Source organism: Cheilinus undulatus, linkage group 17, assembly GCF_018320785.1.
Source record: "Cheilinus undulatus linkage group 17, ASM1832078v1, whole genome shotgun sequence".
Classification (NCBI taxonomy): Eukaryota; Metazoa; Chordata; class Actinopteri; order Labriformes; family Labridae; genus Cheilinus; species Cheilinus undulatus.
The window spans coordinates 16,813,163-16,826,122 of NC_054881.1; the positions used below are offsets into that span (position 1 = coordinate 16,813,163).

Consider the following 12,960-nt stretch of genomic DNA (forward strand, 5'->3'; position numbering starts at 1 on the left):
TTTTCTTCAGATTTTGAACCTGGCTGCAGGGATTTGTTCCTGTTATGACACAAGAGCTTTCACAGGCTTTTAGACCAAACAAACCAGTGTTAAATCAACACCATGTTGGGGCTGCTGTTTAAGATCCCATTATGTAATCAAATACAACCGAGGATGTCTAGGTGGAGTAACAGATTAAAGAGTTTAAATACAGGACTATATTAGAAGAAGTCTCTGTACTGAGACGACGTCAGCTATCGGTGAGTAAACTGCTGTTTAAGAGCCTCATGGTTGGCAGTTTGATGGCCACATCTTCATTTTTTTGGAAACATAATTGACCAGAATTGGCAATGGGATGGACCTGGAGAGGAGTGAGGGTCTTTCTTACTTTAATGAAGGTCAGGAAAATCAGGGTCCATTGTAAAGTTACGTTTTGATAACTATATTTCATTTTTTTTTACCTGAAAAACAACCACCCTTATCAAAGCAACAAATAATTTATTAACCTATTTGTGCTGTAGTATGTAGCCTTGTTCAGAATGTAAACCCAAGTGTTTAAAGTGGCACAAATGGGTTAAAAGTGGAAAAAATGGGTTAACAGAAGCAAGTTAAATGAAGTTGCAAAAATGGCTTGCAATTGTAAAAAAAAAAGGAAAAAAGCAGGAAAAAGGTATAAAGGGGTTATAAGTGGCAAAAATAAGGGTAGGAAAATGTCAAATGCAGTTAAGACTGGGAAAAATTGGCATAAAAAATGGTGAAAAGGGGTTAATAGTGGCAGAAATGGGTTAACAGGCAAAATGGGCAGAAAAAGTGATGGAAAGTGTAAAAAAAATACTTTAATGTAGCAGAATGGGTGAATTAGAATTAAAACAGGAACAAATGGGTTAGAATTGGCAAAAATTGAAAAAAATTATTGCGAAAAAGGGTTAAAAAGTAGCAAAGATTGGTTAACAGAGGTAAATATGGGGCGCACAGATGGTCGAGTGATTTAAGACGTGTTCATGTACGAGGGTGGCCGGGGTTCAAATCCGGTCTGTGGCCCTTTGCCATATGTCTCTCCCCACTCTTGTCCCTGTTTCTGAATCCATCCACTGTCCTCTATAAGATAAAGGCACAAAATGCCCAAAAATAAATCTAAAAACAATAGGTCAATATAGGTCAAAAGTGGCAAAAATGGCGGAAAAAAATGGGGGAAAAGGTTAGGTGGTGGCCAAAATGTGTAAAAATGGACAAATTGGGTAAAAGTGTGAAAAACTGATGAAAGGTGGCTCATAAAAGTGGTAAAAATTTGCTAAAAAGGTGGTTATAAAGAGGTTAAAAATGGCAAAAATAAATCTCTTCAATCTCAGACCCAACAATAGCTTGACACAATTTAAGTCTCCAAAAGGAAGCTTCTGTTAGCTAGGATAGCTAGCGCCAATGCTACTGATCCAACACACAATGATATCATCAATAAATCACTGCTGGGGAGGCCCCATTCTCTGGGGCTTTCAGGGGCACAGCCAAATCTGTGTGCAGGCCTGGTTAGATTAACTGTTTAAAAAAGGAGGTTGTTAAAAAGTCAGCCTGCACAGCAGTACTGAAGAGAGAAATGAACTAACGAGACAAAAACTGTTTTTGTACCTGGCTTTAAATATGATTATCATCTGCTGTAAAGTTAAATATTTTAACATGAAGTTAAATGGGGATTGAGTCATGTTTGAAGACAGCTGCTGGTGGCTTGAGGTACAACTGTTTCAGTGTTGTTTATTCCATTGTGGTGTTTTTCTATCTATTTCATCCTTGTTATTATAAAGTCAGCTCTGTAAAGACTGATGAATCAGTGAAGTGAGAGAGTCAAGGTCATGAGTCATGGTATCTGTATGGAGGACATGCAGCTTACCGGCACAGTTTCAGCTCAGAGTGAGTGACACAGCAGTTTAGTGTTTGATTCAGGTCTCATTGTGGACAAATGAAGAGATCAGTAAAAGAGGAGGGATGAAAATGACTTTAATTAGAAGCAAACGGAGGTAAAGAGGATTATTAACACTTGTGTCTTGTGGCCAATTTTAATTACAGCCGTGTATCTCTCTCTCTCTTTTGCTCACTTGCCCTTTGTCTCCTTCCATTCATCTCTGCTGACTCTCCGTCTTTGTCCTCTTGTCTTTTGTGGTCAGTTGACGTAATCGAGCTTAATCAATGTTTGAGTTTCTGTGCTCAAAAAAGAACAGGAAGAAGTCCTTACAAGGATGACACTGTTTCCACAGCAACCGGTGGCCTATGTCTGTGTTGATGGCATTCTGGGTTCTGTAGACATGCTCACTCTCGGATTGAATGGCCCTGAGGCTAGAAACTAAACAACATTGGATTTATCTTCATGGTCACATTTAGTGAGACACTCCTCTCAGACAGGATAGCTACAGTATGAAGAATTTAGGAGTCACCTGGCCACAGTCTAACTAGTTGTGAAAATTAACTGTGGAAAATGCAGAAACCTCATTTGATGTTCGACAGATGTACTCGTGACTCTCTTTTCACTTTCTCTTTGAGCTCCAAATGTAGGCGTACTCTCACCTGAAATGAAACGTGTTAACAGATTTTAATTAAGCCCTTCGGGGGTTCAGCCAGGGGCCGAGGAAGACGTTTTTCCGTTTTGGTGCAGGTCCAGAAATTCTTGAAGGATTTGCATTTAATTCTCAGGATTTTTCTTCAGGATGGAGTTATTGAACAAAAAAAAATTCCCAGGTTAACCCTCTCTGCGTCACTATCAATTTAATATTTTCAACCAGCTTACTTTATAACCTTTTCCATCCATACTAAGAGGAACTAATGGCATCAATTCAAAAGCTGTATTGGTCTTTGTGTCTAATAGGCCTTTTGATATGATTGCATTTTGCATAATTCAGTAGTTTTATATGCATCATGAGGGTGAGCATGTCTTCCTTGTTGCAGTTTACAATCACCAAAGTAGAATCAATGGAAGTATGTTTGACTCTACAAGTTACAAACAGGTATGCAAGAAATTTTTTTGCCAATTTGCGCTCAATTCACATCACATACAAATGCAGCCTTCTGTCTGTACTTTTTCAATGGTTTTGTCCAGAATTTTGCATGATTCCAACCCAGTGTTGTGATTCCTCTGGGCACACAACAAAGATTAATTTTTAAAAGACTGAGAACTTTCTAAAGAAATATTTAAAAACTATCTGGGTGGAGGATAACCTTGCAAAGCAAATGGATACGCTCGTTTCCTTGTTTCTCACTGGCAAATCCATCTTGCAAAGCTCCTGTCTGAACTGTTTGGGCCCGGTTAGAAAGTGACAGGACCAATCAGCTACAGAGGGCAGTACTTTCAGGCGTGGCGGAGTCGTGACGTAAGCAAGCACCAACAAGAGGCCGGTGCAGTTATAGCGGAAGTTTTATCAGAACTTGATGACATTTCTTTGTTAAAAGAAGAACAAAGAACAGCAGAAGCCAATGCAGAAGTGCAAAAAGTTGCAATACTATGAGTGTCCACTTGAGACTGGCGGCAGGAACACCGGAAGTCCCGTCTGGACACCTGTTAAACAGCCAGTACTTACACTAGAAATAAACTGGTTTACAGGCTGGTTCAAAAAACCAAACGTGTCTCATTAGCTAGTGTCTTCATGTGCTCTCACTGTACGGGGGTGAATTTTTTTGTACCACAATGGTTTAAATTATATTTAGGAAAAACCTCAAACCTCAGGGCGCCGTGCTGAGAGCAATGGACTAAATTGGTTTTGAATTGGAAAGGTGCGCTGCCAGTGGAAAGAGAGAATAAAATGCCTGGTGCTGCAGCTTCTCATAGTTGTCAATAGGATCTGCTACAAGGCTCAGGTTTAGCTCAGTGGGTAGAGCAGGCGCCCATATGTGCATATGGGCGCCCTTTAACTCTCATGCATGCATGTCTTCACTCACTCTCTCTCCCAAAAACAAATGCTCACTTCTCAGAAATAAGGTTCCTGGTTTGAATCAGTTGGACACTTCATGTATGAGTTCTCTCTGGGATGGATGGATCAACCTAAACTGTAATGATATAATGGTCTTTGTTTGAATATATTAATATATTTGAATTTATTTCCCAGTCCTTTTTATTCCTCATTATTCTTAATGGATCTTCAAGTGTTGATATATTTCTATCAAGCAGCGCGTGGTTCAGTTAAAAGTTTAAAGGTGTTTACTTTGTTTTCCCTGGCTGAACGCTGCTGTTTCACTCCTGGATGTCAATGTAACGACCTGGAACTCACCCAGGTGAGTTTATTGTCACATTAAAGGTGCAGTGACAACAGTGGTTTTGTGTGGAGTTGGAAAGTGGAATGTGACAACGTCGTCCCTCCCGTTCAGGTGATTTTCTGGGTGTTGTGGCTGCCGCGCATTCCTGCAACCCGCCCGACAGGTTTCACTTTAATGACTCTTTATCTCTGCACCTGCATGTGAGAGTGTTTGGTGTGTGGCTCATATGATTGTTTAGATGTGTTTTTTATGAAGTCTTTTCTCAGCAGAGGAATGTCTTCAGATCATTTATAATGAGTCTGGGTGTGTTTTTCACAGGGTCTGTTGTATTTTGTGTGTGTATAGTTGTGTATTGTCTTGTCTGTTTTTAAAAGGATTGAACTCTTTAAAGGTTCAGCTGGGTGGAGGGTGGAATCAGCTCCGGCTTTAAAGCCTGAATTGTTTGTTTTCTGAAGACAAAAGTTGTTTTTGATTCTATATGATTAGAATCAATTCAAGCAGGTGGACACACTTATTTCTCTCTTTAGATAACTTGTATTGGTTATTCAGAACAAATAAGAAAAAATGTAAGAGAAAGTTATGAGGTAATATTGTTTATTATATTGTTGTTGTCAGGATGTTTGAAGCCGTAATGGATTTATCTCTTTGAGTCTTCCACATATAATCTATTGGTGAAAGGTCTGGACTCCCGGCAGGCCAGTTCAGCACCCGAGCTCTTCTATTGTGAAGCCATGCTGTTGTGATGGATGTGGTATGTGGTTTAGCATTGTCATGCTGAAATATGCAAGGGCCTCCATGAAAGAGATGTTGTCTGGATGGGAGCATACACAACAAGATGCACACAACACTCAGCACTTCTTATACTTAAGAAAGAGTGCCACCTCGCATTGCATAACTGTGGCAAAGTAAAATGTCTTACAGCAACAATGGAGCAAAGTGACAAATGTAGAACTATGATACGCCCTGACTTGTAGGTCTACAATAAAACCCCCCTTTGTGGCAGACCATCCCTTACCATAGGCAGGGAGTGACCAACTTAGTGGTTAACTTCACTCATGGTGCAGAGTTGTTTAACAAAAAACATGAGCAAAGGAATCCCAAAAGTGATAACTGTACAATAGGCAACATATGAACACATGTTAACACATGTACAAACACATAAAACACAACTAAACACTCTGCCATAGGGCATGATGGGAAAACTCCACCACCCACTGTTGAAATGGCAGTGAGCAGAGCTTAGATCAATTGACTCTCTACCTTTTTTAATCCTTTTTTAATTAGAATGGAGATAAAATTACACTTTGAGAGTTAAAGTCAACTCTGAAATGTTTAAACCTGAGAATGCAACACTCCAGTTGCTGCTGTGTATGCTGCTCTAAAATCTCTGTATACTTTACAGCATTGATAGTGCCTGAGTTACAGATGTGTAAGCTGCCCACGCCATCGGCACTAAGCCTGCAAAGCAGATGGATTTGCCCATTTCCATGTTTCTCACTGGCGAATCCATCTTGCAAAGCTCCCATCTGCACACATTAACCCTGTAAGAAAATGACGGAACCAGTCAGGAGTAAGAGGCAGTGCTTTTGGGCGCTGCGGAGTCGTGACGTAGCAAGCAGCGACAAGAGGCTGGTGCAATTACGGCAAAAGAGCTTAGTGAAGATGATGCTATAGCGTCAGTTTTTTCAGAACTTGATAACATTTCTTTGTTAAAAGAAGAACAAAGAACAGCATTGAGTTGTTTCCTTTTCTAAAAAGGCACAAGTCATTTACTGACATGTCTACAGCCGCCGTGTCATGCAGTTCTGTATGGAGTTTACTCCTCTGTAGCAGCACACACCTACAATGTCATGTTTTATTGCTCTGATTGGCCCGTAAAGATGTAACAGACAGAACCTTCATCCAATCACCCTCACCCTCACACAGCGACCCAACGTTTTTGGAATTGGGGTTGTAAATAATGGTAAGGTTATTATATATTATCAAATTATTAGGTTTTTTTTTCTAAAACCCATGTATTTATTTATTTATTGAAAGATAAAGTTTTATCCATTGATTTGTTGATTTTGGAGGCTTTTTGTCCACGTCCCCTGAATGTTTTCAGCACATGTTATTTGCCTTATAATTGACTGAAAATGACTCATTGTTATTGTGATTGATGGATGCTCTTTAGTGATCAATTGAGTATGAATAAAGGTTAATTATAATCGTAAAGTTGATGCTGTATAAGTGGTAAATAAATTAACACACTCAAACATATTATAGCACTCTCTTTAACCACCAAAAGGCCTCATGGGAGTTTTTTTTTACTTCCAGGAGTGTGGTCGCAACTCTCTGACTGTTTCTCTGTAATTATGACACTATGTAGGCCAAGGTGGTTTACAGCGTTTGATCATTTGGCTGCTGAATCATAAATGTGATGTCATACAGAAACAAACCTGCAGACCAGCCTGTTTGAACAGGTCAGACCTGAACATACCGGCCTGGTTTATTTTGGCAGTCATGCGGTGATTTTGAAGGTGTGATGGTTGAAGGTTACCCAATTTACTCTCAGAAGAAAAATGACACATTAAAAACTCTCTGTCCCTTCACTGGGAATGAAAAGCATCAACACTTTGTGATTCCTTTACCATCTTTCTCCTTAGAGAGTTGGATCCAGGATACATTGAGGAGTTTGACACTCCATGTTCATCTCCTCCTGCTCTCCCTCCTCCTTCTCCACCTCCTCTGTCGTCCCATCCTCGCCCGTCAACGCCACAACAGCGACAACAAACGGCATCACCATCACCGTCCCATCACAGCAGGGCATGTTCAGCAGGAGGAGTTCAGCTACGTATCAAGAACAGGTAAGAGAAAGAGCCGACCCACTCCGTATAGAGGCGTCTACTGAACCCAGCTCTGAAAACATCACGGTCTATTCATTTCTCCAACAAGTCAGCGGTGGCATATGAAGGCAGCAGCACTATCTCAGACTCTGCCTCCATGATTAATACGGCATCTTCGTATGATTACTTAAAAAATTTTTATGAAACGTCAGTGATGATTTAGGTGGGAAAAATCTTACCTTTTTGTTTAAACTTTGCCCGCCGGGTTTCAAGAAGCATCCCCGTACATCAATAACGTCAATAGCAAACCTGAAACGGCACATTGAACTTAGCCTTTCAAGGTATGTTTGGAAAATTATTGAAATGGAAAAACATTTGCACCTTAAGGACTACTGTCCTGTTTTTGTTTTAATAATTCCTCATTTAAAAAGACCATTCATGCAGCAAGTTTTTCCTCATGTTTTTGAGAACATACTGTACAGGTGAAATCTGCAGCTGGCTACTAGTGTGGACTGAATGGGTGGCAACAATGGGGAAATGCCAGCATTCTAAGGGTAATAGCTCACAGCAACATATAAAAAAAAAGAACTATGAACTAGTTCATTTTAAAATTTATGAACTGAACTTTGAAGTATGTAGAAATTGAACTTTCCCAGTACTGATGATTGTGGGCCGACAAAACTCCCCAAAACCTGCAACTCTCACTGGGACATCCTGTCTGACTTCATTTCCTTCCAGTGTGGATAAATCCTCTTCATTGTCCTAACCTTTGGATGGTAGGATGTGCTGTTGGTTCACAGCGGAAGTGATGTCATCTCAGTGACAGTTTTACTGCAGTCAGCTGAAGAGGTTATCACCCCCGATGTTAGGACGTCCTGCCTGTGTTTCCTTTGAGTGTGAGCGTGCTTAGAGTTTAAACTCAGATCAACAGGAAAACCACAGAATAAACAGAGTCTGCTCAGGTTTCTACGGTAACAACCTCACAATGTTTCCTGTGTCTTCATCACACAACCTGAACTTATAATACCGTTAGTTCTTTCGAAGCCTCATCGCACTGTCAAACTATTTTATTATTTTATTGCCTTTAATAACTGTTTTTTAGTAGTTCAGGCATGATAAATCACAGTATCGAGATGTTTTATATACTTTAGGCTCCATATTGAAGATGTCAGCATCCCACTTTGTTGATTATTGAATTAGATGAAGTCAATCAGGTGTATTTTATGATGTTACTTTTAGATTGCTTATTTAAATGAGTGTTGCACTGCTACATTAGTTTTGACACTGTATTAGGAGACAGATTCAAAGTGCTTTTTCTGTCATTTACACTGTTTAGCACTGCTATACATAGAGAAATATGCAGAGGTGCATGTACAAAATGACTCACTGACATCTGATGATCCCTGGTTATTGTGACACCATTTACACTTTTAAGGAGTTTATGTTCTCTGTGTAATGTTAACAAAAAGTGATTATTTTCTTTCAGGTCTAACTCATGGTTGTAAAAGTCCATGAAGCTCTGGAACATCAGATATGATGTTGCTGCTTGTGATCATTTTGAGCTTGAACATGCAGATTCCAGCTTTATGAGTTTTAATCTTCATTTTTATGAACTGAGTCTGTGCAGACAAACAGTCTATAAATACTGAAACTCAGAACACCAAGTTTCATCCTAATATGGAGGCCAAGGCCTGGAAATGTTCTCACTTTCTAACCTCCAGGGGGTGCTACTGTTACGACTCCATTCACATTTTAATCTCTTAAATGATTTCTCTTGTGTCCCTTTGGTTATCACAGCCGTTAAAGTCTGATTAAATCAAGTCTGACTCTTTAGTCAAACATTTCAAAAAGCAGAGCTTTGAATCAATGTTCCTGCTTCCTAGGAAGCTCAATAAGTTTAATGAAATGTGAAAGAAAGTCTGATAAATAGGCAGAATGACTCTATTCTCCCACAATCCCCCAGGCTCTGGGTGGTTATCAGATATCACTGAGGAGAGAGGAGGGGGGCAGAGGGAGGGGAAACACTCGTCTCTTATTGGTTCAAAAACAGGAAGAGAGCCATCAGAGCCCCATGAGGCTGGGCGAGGACAGGCGGGCTGATTTATAATCACAGCGTCTCTCTCTTTCTCTCTCTCTAACGCCTTATTTCCTTTCTTTTTCCTTCAACATCTCCTCATCTGTTCTTTCCTTATTCGACTCCTCTCCTCCTTACTTTCTCCTCACATGTTTCTTTAGTTGAATCACCACATTTTTCTTAAACCACATCAGCACTTAACTGCTCACGAACAAGAGAAATACAAACATACTCCCTAACACAGAACCACACATGCAGCGTCTCCTCTAGTCCAGTCTAGTGCCCCGGTATCAACAGACTAATCAGTCGAAGAAAACAGTGATTAATCTGACCTCCATCATAATACCAGCAGGAAAAATGAAAACATGACTTTAATAACTGTAAACACATTATTTTTTAACTTTTTGATCCCTAATTTACAAAGACATGCTTGCATTTCAAGGTCCAAAATCAAGGTATCTTTAAAAGAGTCTTAAAAGGTAGATTTTTGTGCAGACAGGAGTTTTAATGTTCCAAAGATAAAAACAACAAATAACAGCAATACTAATTTACAGTTCAGGACACATCCTGACAAAATACATGAAAAACTGCCAACGAAATGTTAGAAAATGTTAGAACAAACGCTATTTATCAAGTTAAGTCAACGTAAGATGCTTTCCAAGACACAAACTCTGGAGCTGTAGTATGCAAGGCTGCCCATAAGGGGGGACGAAGGGGGAGCTATCTAGGGCCCAGCCAAATCTGGGGCCCATGGGGGTCAGCAACATCATGGTCCATTGTACAGTTAAGCTGTGATAACCATATTTTAATTTTTACGTGAATAATAAAGTTTGTCCAAGCAAAAATGTTTTAAGTTGATTTATGCCATAGTAATAGCCTTTTTCAAAATGTAAACACCTTCTCAAATCGGAATTGAATCTTTAAGGTAATGTTAACAATGCGGGATTAGAGTCAGACTTCATAGCCAAGCAATGATGTGCACAAATTTCAGAATGCCAGGAAATGAAGCAGAAGAAACTGAAACAACTTCAGGACAGACATAGGCAAAAAGTGAAAAAAATGGGTAAAAAGTGGCAAAAAAAAAAGGTTTACATGTGGCAAAAATGGGTGTACAAGGTGGCAAAAAGGGGCTAGAAGTGGCAAAAGCAGGAAAATAGTGACAACAACAGTCAGAAAAGTGGCAAAAACTGTTAAAAGGTGGCAAAAGGGGTTTAAAAAAGTCAAAAATGGGTCAACCACGAGGCAAAAAAAATAGGTGGAAAGTTGTAAAAATTGTCCAAAAGTGGTCAAAATTGGTGGAAGGATGGTGAAATGGATTAACAGCGGGAAAAAAATGCAGAAAAGGGTGGTTAAATGTAATTTTAGAAGTTGTGAAATGGGATTAAATTTGAAAACGTATTTAAAGTGGCAAAAATGGGCAAAAAAGTGATGAAAAGGGGTTAAAATGTAGTCAAGATGGATGAAAAGTGGCAAAAATGGGAAAAGAGGTGATGAAAAGGGGTTAATATGTGGTAAAAATAGATATAAAGTGGCAACAAAGGGTATATAAAGACTAACAATGCCAGAAAAGTGTCAAAAGGGGATTAAAAGTGACAAAGATGAGCAGAAAATGTAGTTAAAAGAGGTTCAAAAGTGGCACAAACAAATAATTTCAACATAAGAACCCATAATAGGGAGCTACAAGGAAAAATGGTTGGAAAGACTGCTTTAATACATAGATAAACATCACCAGCAAACACAACTTGCAGCTACATTATAAAAAATATTCCATGTCAAATGGAGAACTGCAGAAGGGCCTGTTTTTCTTTGTTTATTTTCTTTCTATAGTTAGGAAAGGCGTAACAAACAGGCATTCTTTTATGGTGATTAAACAGACGCTTTTCTACTGCTGCATTAGAGCAAATCGTTTCAGCAGTAGCAGCCGCTGTATACACCGGCTCACAGTACAACTCAACCCACCTGTAACCATCTCAGACTCGTTGTATGTTGTGAGAAGAGCGAAAACATCTTTTCCGTCATGAAAACCTTTAATGTGACTCCATGCTCTTGCTTTAATAAAGAAATGTGGTCCAGTTCTGATGAAACTGTCACTACACAATAGCTACATCCTAGCCAACTGTAACACAAGCAAAAGCCATAGATAACGGCTACAAGTCCAATTAAACCCCGCCCTTAGCTCGTTCTCTTCAAATGACGGTGGCTGGACAGACTGTAGTCTGCTGTCAAATCCCCCATACTCTGCACAACAAATGGCACATGATCAGGCTAAGAGACGGCCCAATGTCCAAGTGAATTGTGCATCGTAGAATTGGCTGAAAATCACACTGTGCACCTGCCTTTAAGTGTTTAGAAATTTGCTGTACTTTCTGAATTGATTAATTAAAAAAATTCAGCATTTGCATAAAGAAATAAAAAATATCTTTGTTACTCTGAGTTACCACCATCACTATCTTGGAATTTATGAAATTTGTTGGAGGTGCATGGTAAAATGGTTTCTTGTTTCATAATTGGATTCCAGAAGAATCTGAAGGAAGAGCATGAGTGATAGAGGAAGCTCTGAGCCATGTGGAAAGTATAAACTCATGTCTGTGCGCAGGGTGTGTCTCTCTCTGAACAGACCTTATCTGTTGCCGTGGGAAACTTTTCCTTCAGCTTATAATAATAATCAGAGATCTGCCTGGCGACTAAAATTCAATGCAGAGAGAAACAGAGAGAAAGGAGAGGGATGCACATGCAGAATAAAGTAAAATAGATGCTGATACACTTGAAGTTTTCATCTAATGTGTGGAACATGTTTATAAAACTGTGTTAATAAGTGAGGAGGGTGTGTCAAACACATGCATGTGTCGTCTGTGTTTATACAACGACACTGGCTGATCCTGGTCTCAGCTGCAAATGCGGTTCCTCCATAAGGTCATCTGTTTTATCTCATTTCTAAAGATTTATTTTGGGCCTTCTGATGCCTTTATTTATAGAAAGGGAAAGTAGATAAAGTCAAACAGGGATGAAAGAGTGAGGAATGACATGCGGGAAAGGAGCCACAGGCCAAACTTCAACCCAGGCCACCCACATGCATGGGGCGTAACCTCACCAGCAGTAACCTCACCACCAGGACATATGCTCCCTTTATGTCAGCTTTTAATTAAATGACAGGAATAATAATGACAGGAATGGAGGAATTTTGGTTGGCCAGTGATGGAGGAGTCACACCGATGAACACAGTGCTGGCAAAAACAGCTGCCATAGAAGATGTTTTCCCCGCTTGGGAAGCTGTGTGAAAACTCTGGACTACATCTTTTCACTTCAGACTTTCTTGTTACATGGCTGCAAATTGAAACCCTGCATCATCATCAAAGTGCATAACAAGCTGCACACTGCATGAGTGTGATTTATCGGTGAAGATGCAGACATGCATGCGTCTAGCCATTATTGTGTGGCAGCGCAATTACACAACACATATAATCACAAAAATGCTCAGCTAGCCCAGTCTTGTTATATGGCTAGATAAACTAGTCATGTATGTCAATGTGACTGTTATAAAATTTAAGAATATCTTTGGCTTTAAGTATTTGCTGGAAATATTTGACGTAAAGTAAGATTTCAACCTAAACATATAAAAGTTGTCATTTTTTGAATTAAAATGGGTATTTCATTGCAAAGATTTTACATTTTGTAGCTTTCAGTCACAGATATATTATTCATGCACAACTGTTTACACTTTGTAAACCAAGCTGAGCTCTGTCAAGTAAGGAAAATAAAAAAAATATTTATTAAAAATCGTCCTGTCAGACACTTCTGGTTCCTTGTCATCTTCCTTTTTCCTCGTTCACTGCCCATCTAATTGAACAC

At 39.4% G+C, this 12,960-nt stretch overlaps 1 protein-coding gene across 4 annotated transcripts in view; it reads left to right on the forward strand.

Moving 5' to 3' along the window:
• The window catches only part of shroom3 (shroom family member 3), a 79,424-nt gene that overhangs the window by 22,655 nt on the left and 43,809 nt on the right, over positions 1–12,960 (forward strand). For all 4 annotated transcript variants that reach the window (XM_041810472.1, XM_041810471.1, XM_041810473.1 and 1 more), the window contains exon 3: positions 6,858–7,058. In XM_041810472.1, coding sequence (XP_041666406.1) covers positions 6,858–7,058 — 201 coding nt within the window. The remainder of the gene's footprint in view (positions 1–6,857; positions 7,059–12,960) is intronic.